Source organism: Carassius auratus, unplaced genomic scaffold, assembly GCF_003368295.1.
Source record: "Carassius auratus strain Wakin unplaced genomic scaffold, ASM336829v1 scaf_tig00015623, whole genome shotgun sequence".
Classification (NCBI taxonomy): domain Eukaryota; kingdom Metazoa; phylum Chordata; class Actinopteri; order Cypriniformes; family Cyprinidae; genus Carassius; species Carassius auratus.
In genome coordinates this window covers 156,537-173,863 of record NW_020524611.1, presented here as the reverse complement: position 1 = coordinate 173,863, position 17,327 = coordinate 156,537, and the positions used below count along the sequence as shown (strand labels likewise).

Genomic DNA, 17,327 nt, shown 5'->3' with positions numbered 1-17,327 from the left:
ACCCCAAAGTTGTGTTGAAACAACCCAGCATTTTTAAGAATGTATCCCTCGTTTCTGATGCGATATTCCAAAATGTGGTTAAAAACAGGGTGATGGAAACATAGCTATAGATAGATAGATAGATAGATAACCTCTGGTTCTCCTGACTCTGCACGGCTGCGACCACCATCAGTATCATGAGAGCGACGCGCTGTTGAGATCTTTGTGTCTTCAACATCATCCAAACACTGAACAGCCTCGATCTGAAGAACAAAAACACCAACTCAGAACAAAACTAAGACACAGATCACTGGTGAGTTTCTGCGTCTGAGCAGCTGTACTCACGTGCTGTCTCGCTCCCCGTCTGTTCTCCTGCAGATGATGGACTGACGGACGGACGGTCAGATCCCGGGGTTTATATAGACACCTGGATGACCTCACGCAGTCTGAAGAGCTTCTCCGCCTTCTCCTCGGGCCCCAGTTATCAGATAGGCCTTGGTTGCATTTATAATGGATGCGTCACGTCAATCCACTGGTGCATCGTTGTTTTGAGATTCATTCCGTTTATCATTCTTAAAGGCTGGGATTGAAATTTGAGGTCTTTTGGATTTCAAGCCCTCATCAGAAATGAGAATCAGGCTGTGTTTTCAACTTAAAGCATGAGAGGTTTGAGAGTTGGTTGGTTGTGGAAAGGAATCCCAGTCGATAAAGCCTCTGGTGTTCTAGTTAAAATGCCTTTTCGCTAGAACTTCAAAACGAAGCATTTTCGCTGGCGTGTTTCCACATCAGCAGCGCTGCTAAAGACTCTCAAAGCCCTAGCAACACGTCTCGGATGTGGTTTCTAATGGTGAGAAATGTGCGGAAGACATGTGATGATGATTCCTCCACAGTAAAACATCTCTGATTAGCAACTGCCCAGATGACCACAAACCCACAAAACTACCAAAATTATCATTCTGTCACCATTTACACCCAAATCTGTATGACTTTCTTTCTTCTCCAGAAGTGAAAGGAGGTGTTTTGGCCTACAGTTGCCAAACAACATGTAGAGGTCTTATTAAAATGCAATTAAAGTAGACTTGTGCGCTATGTTCCAAGTCTTCTGAAGTCATATGATTGGGTTTTCTGAGCGACAACCTCAAATTTAAAGTACGATGTTCCATTTCAGTCTAAATTTAGCTCTTTGAGATGCGCTGTTCTTGTGAAAAATTAACCATGGGATATTGTAAAAGAGTATATTATGTTGTTTTTGTTTTTTGGCTTATTGATTACCATCTGTATAACCAGTTTTCCTATAGTGTGACAAAACCATGGTTATTTTGTGATTAACATGGTCTAACTATAGTATAACCATGGATTATTGGCTTTATTTGTAGTAAAACCATTGTTCATTTTCATGAGGGTGCATTCGGTTTGACATGAATTACAGCAAAACCTTTGGTTTCTGTGTGTCTCATGATTGATTTCAGTGCTTTAGTACATGAAACCAAAAAATAAACTGAGTTTCCACAGCAAATATCTTCATTTCCATTATTCTGGAAAGTGAACTAGGCAAGCTATTCCTTCAAAAATAGCTTCCTTTTTAGCCATAGATTGAATAATCACATCAGTTGTGTTTAATCAACATTGGTTTAAACACCACTGTGGCTTTTTTGTGTATATAACAATGGTGTATTTGCTTTAAAATGTTTAGGTCTTTGATTGTTAATGGGATTAATGGGACCTACAGGATACTCGCTTCTCGGGGCTCACAGACGCGTGGTCTAAAGCTCCGCCCACAAGCGTGCGTCCAGACGTACATTACGTGCGCGCGTCTGTATTTCCGCGCGGCGCCATTTCGGAGCGGATCTGATCCGGGTCTCGAACACACACGGTCAGAAAAAGGCGACGTTCACGGTAAATCGGATTTTATGCGCTATTTTTATTCTGTAGTGTGCGCGCGAATCTGATGTTTGTCACGTTTAACTGCTAGCGTTTGTAAACGGAATTGCGTTTTCACCGCAGTTGTGTTTTTTTTCTGCAGACGCCATTTTACCGTTGATGCGGATTAGCCGCTCACCGCGAAGTTTTACTTAATTACAACTATCAGTTTAACAGCCATTATAACTGTATCTAAACCGGCTCCAGACTGTTTTTTTCCTACGAAAGCGAACGTTTGTGTGCGAAAGTGTTTTGTTTTCAATCGCGTGTGATCGACATGCGCCATTTTGAGCAGCGAACAAAAGACGCACATTTAATAAATTGACGTTTTGAATTGTTAAAACTGGTAAATTTGGTAGTTTTAGTAGTCGACATTAAACAACTATAATTGTATGTTAAGTCCAGCTAGTGCTAGAACAGCATTTGTGGTTAAAAAACATAATTGTTAACTTTTTTTTTTCTTCAAGTAAATAAGCGATGATTTCTTTCGGTAAAAGCTTTATTCCTGTGGCGCTTCAGTCCGGTGGTACCCATTGAAGTCCATTATATGGATAGGGCCATGTTGTTGTTTTTTTATGGAGATACTTGACATTGTTATTGAAATGAGTGTGAAACTGAATCGCTGTGTGTTGTTTTGCAGACTGAGACCATGCATCGCGACTGCCCTCTGGACTGTAAGGTGTACGTTGGGAATCTGGGAAATAATGGAAATAAATCTGAACTGGAGAGGGCGTTTGGCTACTACGGACCCCTGCGGAGCGTTTGGGTGGCAAGGAACCCTCCTGGTTTTGCGTTCGTTGAGTTTGAGGATCCTCGCGATGCTACAGACGCCGTCAGAGAGCTGGACGGACGGTGAGTGTGGATTATAACGCACGCTAATGATCAGCAGTTAGCCAACGACGTCTGTGCTAAACGATGCGTTGTCAATGTCATCACGCAGGACCCTCTGCGGTTGCCGAGTGAGGGTGGAGCTGTCCAATGGCGAGAAGCGCTCTCGTAACCGGGGTCCACCTCCGTCCTGGAGCCGACGCCCAGGACGTGATGACTACCGCAGACGCAGCCCGGCCCCCAGGCGCAGGTAAACCTGTTTTCCCACTCACCTGTCTCTCCGTAGGTTGTGTTCCAGAGGAAACTAACCTGATTCTGCCCCCCCCCCCCCACCAGTCCTGGAGGCTCTGCCGGTTCTGACCAGCGTATGCCGGAGATCTTTAGCTCCTCCATCTTCATTGTCATTGATAACCATTAAACAGTGATTAGACTGGGCTTCTCAAATTCTGACATTTTGTTGAAATGCAGGCCAGTAAGTGATTATAAGGGTAATTCCATCAGGAAATATCTGGGGTTAAGTTTCACTCCAAAATTAAACGCTTTGGCTTGTTTTTGTGCATTGTGACTTGGCACATTATTCACCCAAATTCGCATTGCTGTAAAGATTATCCAACGCACGTTCATTTTAACGTTGTGGCTTATTCGTATGATCTTGTTTGTATGTTTTTAATTGTTTGGGGGCGGGGCTTCATGTTTATTTTTTTCTACTAATTCATCGGCAGTTTGTAAAAGTTTCCGGGTTGAATTTTCTAGCGCAAATTGTGGTTCTTCAATGAATAAATGCATTGCATTAATCAAATTTGACATAATATAAATGATTATTTATCTTTGTGAGATTGTAATGAGAATTACAGCGGTGATGAATGAGATATGTAAAAATGTGGTTAATTCTCAATGCACAAAACCTTTTTTGTTTCTTTTGATTTTGGGTTGAAATTTGACCCCAACGTTAATTTCAATATTGCTAATTTGTGAATTGGACGTCGAAGCCCAGTCACTAGTTTTCAGTAATCTGCTCGGCTCTAGTAATAGTTGGAATATGCAATCTTTTGTTGACTTAACTTTACATGAAGGTTGTTTTTATTTTATTTTCTTATCAGCTATATTAATAAAAATGAACCCCGTTGCAGAGTCACCACCATGCCTCTCCTCACCACCCTCTGAGTCAGTCTACTAGTCTTCTTTCAGCATCATGTGACCAGCGTGCCCCAATCAGCTGGCTGGGTTGGTGTCACATGACCCAGGCGTGGCCAGTCATCAGGTCGCACCAGCCCATTGGTTCCTGAGCATGTCGTTGTCAGCAGCTCCTCCTCCTCCAACCTTAACACCCAATCGTCAGCGGCCCACTTCACATTCCTGACCAATCAGCGTATTACGTTCCCCAATGTCTACACTACAAACCACCAGCAACAGCCTTCGGCTAACCAATAAAAGCAGGAAAAATCCACTACATCCAGCCCCCATCCGCAAGCCAGCTAATCAGCTCGCAGCATCTGGCCTGCACTTTCCCGCCAATTCTGCTCCCCGGCCGCCAGCCGTCCTCCCCTTCGCCTTTTCTAGCTTGTTGAAAACCAAAAAGACTAGTAAGTTTTTCCTGCTTCATACAGTTTAATGCTGAATACAGATGTAAGATGAGGAGAAATCTCCTGTTGAGTTGAAACAAACAGGGTTGGTATGAGATCTGGACAGACGTTGTTAAGCTTAGGCTAGCAGACTGATGGGGAGCCCAAGCGGAGGTTCAGGTTACAGAAGCAGCGTGGGCTTTGAGAGCTGCTCTTGCTTTCTTTCACTGTCTTCATTCTGTGGGGTTGTTTGCAGTGCGTTTCTGTTGAGTTTCTCCTGCTAGTGCACTACTTTTGTAGCTCTGTGTACTGGAGCGTAACGCTCTTATTAAGCGAGCTTCATGTGTTGCGAGGTCTCCACTCCACGCCTGTATCAGGGCGTGACGAGTGCGTTTGACTGTTAGTTTCAGGGCTTGTGAGGTGCGTCCGTGTGTTGATTGTGCGCTCACTCGCTCTGCCTCTTCTCTTCTTTAGATCGCCCAGGAGGAGGAGCCTCAGTCGTAGTCGCAGCAGGTAAGAGTCTCGTCGGGTCGCGCAGCTTTCTCGCGTGGTTTTGTGAGCGCTTTTTTAATGTTTTAATCTGGATTCTGTCTAGATCTCTTTCCAGAGAGCGCCGGAGGGAGAGATCGTTGTCTCGCGAAAGGAACCACAGACTCTCGCGATCTTTCTCCCGATCAAGGAGGTAAGAGACTCCGCAAACTTTTTTAGCAAACTTGTGCCATTGATATAGATGAATAGTTGAATTTTCATTTTATCTCTGGACGATGGATAAAGACTAACAAATAGTGCTTATATCAGTATTTTTGCGCAGAAAGTATTCTGCACTTTTCTCAGTTGCGATAAACTTGAAATTGCGATGAAAAAGTCAGGTTTAAACTTGAATTAAATGGAAATAAACATGCAATTCTGACTTTTTTCACATAATTGAGTTTGTCATACACTTGAGAAAAAAAAGTCGCAATTAGGTTTTTAAATTTATTCAGTGGCAGAAACTAACTTTCATAGAATTAGGTTTATCATTGTGTAAATCTTTTCGTCAAAACTTTACTTAAATTGTAATTTTACACTTAAGGTTGTTACCATAGATGATGATTTAGAAGAACGTTGCTACCTAATTTGTTGATTCAAAGAAAATTTGGGAAGAAATATTACAGTGGGAAATGACCTCAAACACTCCTGATCTTCTTGTTTACAGTCGTTCCAGATCTAATGAACGGAAGTGAACTTTGGTGCTGAGAAGACCGTCATGACGGAAACCTCTGCACAGATCATGTTGGAAAAACTTGGAAAAGACTTTTGGAGTCCCCCAGATGTTTTTTTTTTTTGTAATTATTATTATTAACATTATTTTAGCGGTTCTGTTTCTCTGTAGCCGTGGTTGTGCGTGTTTGCAGTTTTAATGCGACGGCATTCCATCTCACTTTTAAGACTCTTTTTATTTGTGTTTTTGGCGGTGAATCTGATTGGTCCTGATGCGCTGAGCTCGACCGTGAATGTTTGATTTGTGTTTCCGCGATCAGGATAAAATGGAGAACGGCTTTCATTCTTGTTTATTTTTATTTTTTCCTTGTGTTTGTACTGTTTATAATGTTGATCTGTATTAAAAAATCATTACAAAATGCTTTGGCCTCTGTTTTATTTTATTTTTATTTTTTCACTTTACTGTGAAAAATAAGTGTTTCGTTTACACACCCTCAAGTTTCTGGTCACCATTGACTTAACTTGCATTTTTGGTTTCTCCAAACTATGGTAGTCAATGGGGTTCAACTGTGTGGTAACCAATATTCTTTAAAATATCTTGTGTTCAGCAAAATAAAAACACTTATACAGGTTTGGAGCTACTTGAGGCTGAGTCAATGATAGTAAATTTCTTGATTAACGCATTTGTTAGTGATTTAATGATTCAGACTGAACTACTTCTCAAATACCGGCATTCATTCATTCTTTACCCAGTCACCCGGGTTTCTAAGGTCATCGATCATGAGATAACCTGTTACATAAGCTTCCCTTCAGGGTGGTGATTGTCAATGTCTTGAAATGCTCTTTTCTGAACACGTTATATAACCTGCTGTCAGAGGCGTGGATGATGATGGATCATCAACCTTTACATCATCTGCCATTTTACCAGTTATTTTGGTTTGATCCGTTAGTTTATAAAAGTTCAGATATTTCATGTATGTTTCATTTTATGAGAGCTCATATGACTGTAGTTTAACTGAGTCGCGTTAATTCATCAAAGAAAGGCTCGTTTAAAATGACCAGATCCGAATGAATGAACAGACCGTCAAACTTACCCGCGCTTTCGCTCCGTGACGTCACACTCTGGTTGGTGACTCATGGATGAGTGACTTGCTGGTTTTTCGCGGGGCTTTCTCGCGCACACATTTGTTACAGAATATTGTATTTTATTATTTTTTTACTTGATAATTGGTTATTTATTGTTGTAGCTTTTAATGTAGTATAGAATAAATACTAAAAACGAATAGGTCAGTTTTGGGCGGAGATTCTGCTCTTTTCTGTGACGCCGATCTCCTGGAATGCGCTCACGTTTTGTCATGTGTTTACCGGGCTCCAGTCCACGTGCTACTCTCACGAGGCCCCGCCCACAGCGTAGACACGCCCATCGGAGTTCATAAAGTTCTGAAAGTCCCGTCACAGCAGCAGAGCATCTCGAATCTACTGTACACGCTCCAGGACTGACTTTAACACTCACTTTCTTCTGTTTGCGACACTTTCGCCTCAAGACTCATCTGAAGTTCTGTTTTAAACTCGATTCTGTCGTCCAGGATCTCAAACACTTGACGTTATCCTGCGAACAGGAGTCTCTTCAACAGTCTTCTGCTAAAACATGTAAGTCGCATGTTTATATATTTTTTTCATAACGTTTGCCTGTAAACTGTTGGTTTGGGTTAATGCAAACTAAAGATAAAACTAGTCTGTAGTCTCTTAAGAGTTTCTTTAACATAATCTAGTAAATCAAACTGATGAAGACGAACTCTGACTGAAAGCGTTCTCTGTGAGTTGAACAGCTCGTGACAGAGTGATGTTTGATCGCGGTTTGAATGTTATTGTGAGGTGAAATGTCAGTAGTATTTGATTCACCGGCATACACGAGCTTCACGTTCACGTGGACGGAGGAGAGAGTGGGCGTGTCCGCGTGGCTTCTGACCAATCAAACAAACGCTCGGTTTCCCGCCGCCGTCTTGAATGTATTCTCGGAAAGAGCTACACGTTCCGTCAAATAAACCAATAGGGAATCGGAACCGCGTGAGCGAAACCCGTGACGTCATGATGTAATTCATGAATGATGAAAAAAAAAAAAAAGTAAATTAAAGTTTCAGTATGGAAGATGTATTGGCTAAATTATTTAGATTTTTTTTTACTATAAATTTATATATATATATATATATATATATATATATATATATATATATATATATATAATTGATATGTATTTATATGTACAATATGTAGTTTCACTTCGGACCCGGAGAACCACAACTTATTTCTTTATTGGATACATTTTATAAATAAATAAATTAAAAAAAACGATCATTTCCCATCATATATGACTGATGTCTCACAGTTAATAAAATGTTTTTGTGATAAAATGTGACTGTTGAGCCACAAAAACATTTTATTAACTGAGAGACATCAGTCATATATGATGGGAAATGAACGGTTGTTGTTGTTTTTTTATAACATAAGTATTTATTAATATTTGAAATTAGCTTTTTAATTTCAATGTTAATTCCGCTCTGTTATTTTACATTCTTTTGTCATTTTTATTATTTTAAATGTATATATTTAAAGTCACAAAACTATAATAGTTTATTATAATTTATTATAGGATTATATTATATTTGTAGGCATGATTTAGAGACTCCAGTGCGGCTCCCTCTGCTGGTCAGACACTACACTGACCAGAGGAACATGTCCTCACATGTCTCTGTAGATCTGCCCAGACATGAGGATGACTCACTCCATCCTTTAAATACAGCACACCGAGACACAGATGCTCAGACAGGACTGCGTTTCTGCTGATGTTCACTCTCAGACTGAGACACTGAATCTACTCTGATATTGTCCAGGGAATATAATCGTGTGTTTCTGCATCTTCAGCTCATGGCGATGGACAAGCGTATCCTGCAGTCTCTGGGGAACAGCCGGACGCGGCGGAACCTGTTCGGTCCGGTGGATCATGAGCAGCTCCAGCTGGAGTACCTCGACGCTCTGAGGAAGGACCTGGAGGAAGCATCCCGCCGCTGGAGCTTCGACTTCCTCTCGGAGACACCTCTGGAGGGCGGAGACTTCCTGTGGGAGGGCGTGTCCGAGGAAAAGCTGCCCGTCTTGTACCGCGGCTCTCGGGAGGTGCAACCGCGCGGGAAAGAGAACATCCTCAGAATCCCGAAGAGATTCAGCACCGTCCCGCAGGATGTGGAGAAAACGCCAGAAAAGAGGTCAGAGCTGAAGAGGAAACAGACGAATATCACAGGTGAGGTGGGCGGAGCCTAACGAGACACGTTTACGGACGAATCTCGCACTTCTGTAGATATGTAGCACAAATAAAATGTTGTGTTTAGAACCTTTAAGACATTGTTAAAATATTAATGTTTTTAAGTTCATTTTAAATTAGCTTTATTTTTTATATCATTTTAATTTTAACACAAGTTTTGGTCATTAAGTAGATTTCAGCAATTATGCTATTAAATTACTAAGCAATGAATTTAGCTAAATAACTAACTTTTTTAATTTTAAGTATTTTTATCTTTAAGCTTTATTTTTACTAATTTTAGGACTTCAACGCAAACATATATTTTTTTCTTTTTTTTCATCTAATATTTATATTTTATTTTGTTTCATATTTTCATCACCGCAACTTTTTATGGTTTCAGTTTTAGCAACAAATTCAATAATCTGTAATTACTGCTGAATTGAAGAATTTATGAGGGGGAAAAAAATTACAACTAAACATTTATGAATGCATAATTTATTTATAATTTTTTTTGCATCAGAATTTAGACAGAAGTGTGTGTAGTTAATATATGAATGATGTGATATTTAATTTTAATATTTTAAATGTAATAGTTAATAGTTTAAAATAGGAGTGAAATATGACCTGGATGCTTTGAGAGCCGTTGAGACGTGAATAAGAGTTTGACTAATAATAAAGCATTCTTATCTCCTCTCTTATCCAAACAGACTTCTATCAGGCGAAGAAGAGGCAGGTGGCCACACCCCGCAAATCAGGACAATAACACACACACACACACACACACACTCAGGAACACTAGTGTGTCTCGTCAGGACTCGTCTCTTCATAGGAGGAACACAGACACACTAGAACTGATGTAAACCACCGCTGCTTCTCACTAGATCTTCTGTTTTTCAACACTGGCGTCTCCCTTCATCTCTTCCAGAACTCTCAACAATCATTAATAGTAGTTTTCTGTCGCAGTCGCACTGTTGGATCTGTGCGGGGGTCATGGACCGAATCAAGAAACACACAGCGGACTGTTCCACAACTTATTTAGCATCTTCCATCATGTTTTTGTTTGACTGAGAAATTGTTTCTCTGTCGTTCCTCTTCCTGTTTATATGTTTGCATGTCAACGGTTAACATTTATGCTTAATGATGTTTAAGAGAATGTGTTAAAATCTTTTTTAAATCCACTAGGATTTGTCTCTCAGTGGGACCACAAAATTTCATGACCGATTATAACACTGATTTTTCGGTGTGCATGTATACAAATGTATTGCTTCATTGCACAATACTTGTAGCTACTTTTAACTAACATTTGGTGCCAAAGGTTATTTATTTTTTTTGTTATTTTTTACAGATATAGTTATTTATAATACAAACCCTTCTTATCCGCCTGGATGTTCTCGGACAACTCTCGTAAAGGAACTGCAATTATGTTTTTACAAAATTTATTTATAAACACTTGGGCGTCGTTTGCAAAACACGAGCTGAATGAAATCTCTACAGATCCTTTGTAAGTTGCGTTAAATTTAAATTGCGTTAAATTAGGTTATGAATGTTTAAATGAAGAATTTGCACAGAATTTGTTCTGTTTGCGTTCCGTGAACACTGCCCCTGCATCTACAGCATATTCACAAACACTCTCAGTTTTACTTGTAGTTAAGGAAATTCAAGTAACATAACGTTTATTTGAAATAAACATAATCACAGATATGAACACTAAGAGTTCTACATTCGCTAATTGAGTGTTAAGTTTCAGCAAACATTTACTGAATCTGTTCTGTGATCGTTCTTGTCTACTTGTAGATTTCTGCGACTTGTCTGTAAATATCCTGTAGATATCCAGACTATTCGCCGTTGATGGAGAATTGCACTTGTTATTTTGAGTAGTCTAGCTTGCACATGTCTGTTTTTGTTAAAGAGCTCAGAATATATGATGTATTTATTTTATGGATAAATATTGTATTGTAGATAGACATATAATTGTTCTTGTAGTAAAGCCGTCTATAAACAGAAACTCTGGTGTGTGTGATTGATATGTACAAATAATATTCCTCTAAATATTCAGTCTGTTGATTCTTACCAAAAATAAGTTGGTAATGTTCTTACAGTAACACTGACTGAATGCTCTCAAAACTTTAGCACAAAAACATCATTCATGGAACAGTTTTACTGAAAAATAATAAAATACGTTTTTTTTTTTATGTTAGTACTTGTATGTTGAAAGAACATTCAAGTTTAACATTCCCATAATAAAACGTCAGACATAAAATGTAATATTTCATTAATTAATGGAAACGTTAGCAAAGTTACCTAATCAGCCATTTCTCAAGTTAATTATATATTAAACTTGTATTTAAAAATACTCACGTTAATTTTTACTGTATCGCAATTTATTAGATGGCACTAAACTACCATTGAATGACTTCATAGAAATTCAATTATTAGTAACCATTTCTGAATTCTGAATTCAAATTTTGTCTTTAAACAAATTATTGTTCACATTCAATATGCAAATTAATTCAATACATTTTTTAATTTCATGTTGACTTTTGCGTATTTCATACTTTTATTTTTGCATTAAGTGCATTTCCGTTTCCAATTAGTGTACAGAAGCACACTGGGAGCGAATCAATCTTATTTTATGTTGTAATTAACCGAACGCCACAGATGCCTATTGTGTAATTTACTCTGATATTTACCTATTTACCACTTCAGATGCTCGTCACACACTGTGCGTTAAGTGTGTTGCTATGAGACTGACATCAGCGTTTCCCATCAGCCCCTTCTGCCCCCCCCCACACACATTTACATACTCAGTAAATATGTTTATCACTGAAAAAATACACATCTACACACTCCCCAATCGTGCTCTCATGAACACACAATGAAAACACACACACACACACAGAGTGTACATGTAAATGCTGCAGTGTGTGTGTGTGTGTGTGTGAATGTGTGTGTGTGTGTGTGTGACGCATGCTCCGCTGAACTCCCCTCCCCCTCTGCTCCGCAGCCGCATCGAAACACTCAGACAAACACACGGCCGGAGAGACAAGAAACTAACGTGAAACACAGGAGAGACAAGGATGAGAGACACGAAACCGCAGCCGATACTGTCTCTAGCATGAACCATGACAGACTGGATGGAGCGAGAGATAGACAGCTAGAGGAGAGGGGTGGGGTGAGCGCAGACAGACAGAGAGAGAGAGAGAGACAGGAGGGATATGGCCCTCTTACACATGTCTGCATTCAACCTGCACACCCTGGACTGAAGACCATGGTAATTTATTGTGCATTAATCTTCTGTTCCTGTGTTGTACCATCCATCCATCCATCCATCCATCTGTCCATCATCACCCGTCTGTCTCTCCTTCACGTGCTGTTCTGCATGTCACAAGTCAGCTGCAGACTTGTTCTCATGTGTTCAACTCGCCCACTGTGATTTGACACACATCCCTGATTCACATGCATGCATGTGTATGTGTGTGTGTGTGTGTGTGTGTTTTCTGTCCACCAACCTACATGCATCTCTCAGAGGCCTGTATATCGCACACATGCGCATGCTCTCGGTAGGTAACATGACTCAGATTCACATGCATTAAAAGATCGCACTAACCTTTAGAAGAGTCCTGCGTGTGTATGACTACAAGAAACCTTGTCTCAGAGAAACACGCATTCTAGTGTGCTGTTGTGTCTCTGTTGCATGCATGTGAAGATGCATGGCCTGCAAGTAACCCCTCGTGAAACCCTGCTGTGTCAGTGCGACTCTGAACACATATGCGTCAGGGCTCTGTAACGGTAGTGGACCATGCATCTCTTCATGCATGTTGATTGGTTTCCAGATGAGGTATTGCAGGTTGAGATCTGCTGCCTTTTTTCTTTTGTGTATGCGTGACATGCATTCATCCAGAATGTTTTGGGAGTGAATTGCGTTGTTGCATTTTACTAACGATTACAGGTGCATAGTTAATGTTTCCATACACTGAAATATGAGTACTCTTCTGCAGATTTAATTTCTTTATTTAGTGTGATGTGTGCGTAGAGATATTTTTCCGAATGAAAGTGGGTCACGCTGTGTGTATCTCACTCCGAGTGTGTGAGATTCTGTTCAGTTTGTAAACAGATGTGAACACTCACTCGTGCATCTGCTACACACGACAGAGGTGTTAAAATTAGCATGTGGTTTCATATCAGATGTTTATGTGCATGTCTCATGTTTCAGTTAGGATGACCGCGCTACTCAGCTTCATGTGCTCATGTTTTCATTGTCTACATGCAGCTGGATAAAAGCGAAGTGTCCACTCTCAGTCTACCGCCCTCCGTGAGCCATGGGGGGTCAGACGGGAACATCAGCGTGGAGGCGGGGTCAGACGGGGCAGGCGGCGAGGTCCAGAGAACAAGAGTGGCGCTGGAACACCTCCAGCAGAAGATCCTGAAGATCACCGAACAGATCCGTGTGGAACAGGAAGCCCGTGACGATAATGTGGCTGAGTATCTTAAACTGGCCAATAATGCGGACAAACAGCAGGCGTCGCGCATCAAACACGTGTTTGAGAAGAAGAACCAGAAGTCTGCACAGACTATTGCACACTTGTACAAGAAGCTTGAGCACTACCACAAGAAGCTCAAAGAGATCGAGCAGGTAGGTTCACAAGCATGCGTGCTCTTTCCAACTGCATTTTCCAGAGTAGTGACATCTAATCCCTGTTCTGCAGAATGGTCCTGCGCGGCAACCCAAAGACGTCTTCAGGGACATGCAGCAGGGGCTGAAGGACGTACGTGCCAATATGCGAGCGGGAATCAGTGGTTTCGGAGGTGGAGTAGTGGAAGGAGTCAAGGGTGGAGTCTCAGCGCTCACGCACACCGCCGTCGTCTCGAAACCCCGAGAGTTCGCTAGTCTCATCCGCAACAAGTTCGGCAGTGCCGACAACATCGCCCACATGAAGGACTCTCTGGAGGATGGGCACACGGAGGAGACGCCCAGAGCTCTGAGTGGCAGTGCCACGCTGGTCTCCAGCCCCAAATACGGCAGCGATGACGAGTGCTCCAGCGCTACTTCTGGGTCACCGGGTGGAAGCAACTCCGGCGGGGCGGGAGCAACAATAGGCAGCCCGCGACTGGACGGACATCACCACCACCATCATCACCACCACCAGTCCTCGTCCTCCTCTTGGGATGCCCTGCTGGAAGGCCTCCAGGAGATCAAAGTCAGTCAGGTGCACATGGAGGACGCCATCGAGGACATGAAAGCGCAGCTGCAGAGCGACTACAGCTACATGACCCAGTGCCTGCAGGAGGAGCGATACAGGTAAGACCACACCTACAGCAGATCCAACGCTTTCCAGAGCCAGATCTTCAGGTGTGTTCTTCCCTCTCTCCTCCAGATACGAGCGTCTGGAAGAGCAACTCAATGACTTGACGGAGCTCCATCAGAACGAGATGAGCAATCTGAAGCAGGAGCTGGCCAGCATGGAGGAGAAGGTGGCGTACCAGTCGTACGAGAGTGCACGGGACATCCAGGTGACCAACAATCACAAAGTGCACAAATGTGCCGTGCTCCCAACCTTAAAGAGCAGGAGTGTCCAATCCTGCTTCTAGAGGGCCACTGTCCTGTAGAGCTTCAACAGGAATTAAAACCCCCTGGAGCGGCTAGTCTGTAAGCGTGTGATAGAACTTCCATGCAGGGGTTTTGGTGCATGCTGGAGCTAATCTCTGCAAGACGTCGGCTCTCCAAGAGCAGGATTGGACACCCCTGGTAAAAACTCTGAATTATAATGACTTTGGGCACTTCTGAGTGTTACGACACAGGTGTGTGTGTGTGTGTGTTTGCCCGCAGGAAGCAGTGGAGTCGTGCCTCACCCGCATCACCAAACTGGAGCTGCAGCAGCAACAGCAGCAGGTGGTGCAGCTGGAGGGAGTGGAGAACGCTAATGCCCGAGCCCTGCTGGGGAAACTCATCAACGTCATCCTGGCCCTGATGGCGGTACTGCTGGTGTTTGTCTCCACCATAGCCAACTTTATCACGCCCCTCATGAAGACACGCACCCGGGTCGGCGCCACCCTCGCCCTCGCGCTCTTCCTGGTCACACTGTGGAAACACTGGGATTGGCTGGAGCTCTGCCTGCTGCCCAGCTGAAGAACATGAACAAAATACATGTTCAGAACTGTGACACATCCTCCCATCATACCAGAAGTGGGAGAGATCTTGGCCCTGTCCCAAATCACACCCTAAACCCTCACGGCTCCCTTTGAGTCCACACTTTTGTGATGTAATGCCACTTTGACTGTTTGGTAGAAGTCTGCAGTGGAGCTCGTCCCAGTGCGAACTCAGCAAAAGTGTGCATTGAAGGGAACATGGGGGCGTTGCACCCTTCTGAAAGCTAAAACGATGAATGGGACATACTACAGTCTCGTGGACTTAATGGACACATGTGCATGTGGCGGCGATTGTAAGTCCGCGACACCATAAGTGCAAATGAAATGTGCCATTTGGGACAGGGCCCTTAAAGGATGAATAAGAAAGATCCATCCATGGAGATGCGGCCTGAAGATGGTGCTGTCTGAATCCCAAGCCTGGTTGACATGGCTCTGCATTTCCTTTCTTTTCCTTTTGAATGGGTTTCTTTCCTTTTTTTAGACCACTGGGGTACTTTTTACTTTAACTAATGAATGTTAAAACTGGTTCTTTGTGCAGACACAAGAAATTAGTCCAGAGAATGGTGTTCTGCTGATGCATGACTTAGATACCAATACATGGTCACATTTCAGATCCAAACATCTTTCATGCTGATACCAAAACTGTCTCAAATGCGTTGCGTTTTGTTTGTTTTGTCTCCGTTGAACTCTGTTGTATATGGAATATCTCACTAAAGAAGAGAATGAAAAAAGGTCATTGGCATTTTACTTTGTGTATTGTTAAGTGATATTTGACATTGAGTGCAAAGGCAGAGACAGAACATCACTAGTCAACAATCAATACTACATCTGTCATCAGAACATTTTTGTAAACACAGTTGTAGTGTAACTCTCACTGTTAGCATGATCATATTTCCCATGTTTCTACACGTTTGCTAAATCTCAACACCACTGTATTCTTAATAAATACATTTGCAAATATAGTTTTGTTTTTGTTTTAATTTGTTTTCTTTTTTTATAATTTTGGTGAACATATTTTTTTGCATTGGTGCCACAATCTGCTTCGGTTATCCAGATGCTGATTTTAATCCAGATCAAATTCATTAATCCCAGGATGGATTACACAGTCCACATAAACTTGCTTCTCAAAATTAGATATATAATAATCTAGAATTTTTACCACAACACAGCATGTTACTTTTCTTTTCACTTACGAAGGCTGATAATTGGGAGTTTGTCAAACTTAATCCAGCTCTATAAATCAGCAGGTTTATTTGCAATTAATAAATCTACTGGATTCACTGAAAGATCGACATAAGGACGCCACCTGGCGCTCAGATGGAGGTCTTACACACTTCATTATATTTCTGATGAGAAGCAGCTTCCTTTAATTAATATTATGCAAATAAGATTGGTCTGCCATCTGCCGTAAAACTTTAACGAAGAAAGATTGATCTGATCAACTGTGTTTAGGAAAGAGGAACGAGGACAGAATTGCTAATATCAGAATGCTATAAGATAAGCGCTTTAATATTGTTTATACATAAATCATTTGACATTTTATCTTAAAAAAATAGATTTACCTTAATCAGTCGTCCATATAGTCGCGTCCACGGACCGTTTGTTGCCCGCCTGAGGGAATTTAAATGCTAAAATGGCGCGAGATTTCGTAACGGTAAGTCTCAGTTTGACTGGTTGGTTTAAAACGTATTCTACTAAGAGACTAGTTTAATCAAATGTTCTCAACAATTAAAATCAGCGATTTTGAAGATCTAGTCACTGGATTCGACAATGTTATCAGGGTATTAATATAAATTATTCTGAAAGATTTTTAGACTGAGACGGGAGGTTACCACAGAACTAAGTTAATTATTTCCTCTTTTCTGGGGTGTTTGCCAGATAATCACTTATTAAATTCAACAACATTTAAATGATATATGTAAATACATTTTTAATTACACACTGTTTCATTAGTGTTGTTAAACAGTGACTTGTATCATTATTGATATAGGTAGTTAACCATAAACTCATTTAACAGGTTTCAGGTTAAAATAACATGACTAAAATATTCATTTTCATCAACCAAATGTTACCTAAAATATATTAGTACCTTCCGAGATTAATTTGAAATAAATTTTTCATTAACCTATCAACACATAATTACATGATCTTAGTGAACAGGACATGCAGGTAAACATTTTTTTAAAATAGATTTTTCTCAACTTAAAATAATGTGTAACATTCTGATTAATACTTTAAAGTCATTTAAAAGTTAAACATTCATTTTTAAACATGCAAATATTCCTTGTATATGCCTATTGTGAGTGCATACATCTGCATGTATAATATGTAAACAAGATGGTTAAATGAGTTTAGATTTCAAACACCTGTTTGTCTGTATACTCATCAGTTTCAAA

General features: G+C 41.0%; 3 protein-coding genes across 4 annotated transcripts; all 3 read left to right on the top strand.

Moving 5' to 3' along the window:
• Positions 1-1,736: 1,736 nt before the first annotated feature.
• On the top strand, positions 1,737-5,910 carry LOC113074911 (serine/arginine-rich splicing factor 3). The gene is made up of 6 exons (XM_026247635.1): positions 1,737-1,875; positions 2,540-2,751; positions 2,840-2,977; positions 4,764-4,802; positions 4,885-4,971; positions 5,485-5,910. Exons 2-6 carry the CDS (start codon positions 2,549-2,551, stop codon positions 5,510-5,512), a joined length of 495 nt encoding a protein of 164 aa, XP_026103420.1. The 5' UTR covers positions 1,737-1,875; positions 2,540-2,548; the 3' UTR covers positions 5,513-5,910.
• A 994-nt stretch (positions 5,911-6,904) lies between these two features.
• Positions 6,905-10,839, top strand: LOC113074912 (cyclin-dependent kinase inhibitor 1-like). The gene is made up of 3 exons (XM_026247636.1): positions 6,905-7,139; positions 8,412-8,784; positions 9,492-10,839. The coding sequence occupies exons 2-3, from the start codon at positions 8,415-8,417 to the stop codon at positions 9,545-9,547; spliced, it is 426 nt and encodes a 141-aa protein (XP_026103421.1). The 5' UTR covers positions 6,905-7,139; positions 8,412-8,414; the 3' UTR covers positions 9,548-10,839.
• A 604-nt stretch (positions 10,840-11,443) lies between these two features.
• Positions 11,444-15,501, top strand: LOC113074907 (transmembrane and coiled-coil domains protein 2-like). Of its 2 annotated transcripts, XM_026247630.1 has the most exons (5): positions 11,444-12,055; positions 13,055-13,417; positions 13,491-14,083; positions 14,160-14,295; positions 14,612-15,501. In XM_026247630.1, exons 1-5 carry the CDS (start codon positions 11,660-11,662, stop codon positions 14,909-14,911), a joined length of 1,788 nt encoding a protein of 595 aa, XP_026103415.1. In that variant the 5' UTR covers positions 11,444-11,659; the 3' UTR covers positions 14,912-15,501. The 2 variants fall into 2 exon arrangements, with proteins under 2 accessions (XP_026103415.1, XP_026103416.1); XM_026247631.1 differs by lacking the exon at positions 11,444-12,055 and having other exon boundaries at positions 13,049-13,417.
• Positions 15,502-17,327: the final 1,826 nt, after the last annotated feature.

Coding starts and splice junctions, on each gene's coding strand:
- LOC113074911 (XM_026247635.1), top strand. CDS start 2,549: ATGCATCGCGACTGCCCTCTGGACTGTAAGGTGTACGTTGGGAATCTG. Junction 2,978..4,763: donor AGCCCGGCCCCCAGGCGCAG/GTAAACCTGTTT, acceptor TCTCTTCTTTAG/ATCGCCCAGGAGGAGGAGCC. Junction 4,972..5,484: donor TCTTTCTCCCGATCAAGGAG/GTAAGAGACTCC, acceptor TCTTGTTTACAG/TCGTTCCAGATCTAATGAAC.
- LOC113074912 (XM_026247636.1), top strand. CDS start 8,415: ATGGCGATGGACAAGCGTATCCTGCAGTCTCTGGGGAACAGCCGGACG. Junction 8,785..9,491: donor GAAACAGACGAATATCACAG/GTGAGGTGGGCG, acceptor TTATCCAAACAG/ACTTCTATCAGGCGAAGAAG.
- LOC113074907 (XM_026247630.1), top strand. CDS start 11,660: ATGAAAACACACACACACACACAGAGTGTACATGTAAATGCTGCAGTG. Junction 13,418..13,490: donor AGCTCAAAGAGATCGAGCAG/GTAGGTTCACAA, acceptor CCTGTTCTGCAG/AATGGTCCTGCGCGGCAACC. Junction 14,084..14,159: donor CTGCAGGAGGAGCGATACAG/GTAAGACCACAC, acceptor TCTCTCCTCCAG/ATACGAGCGTCTGGAAGAGC.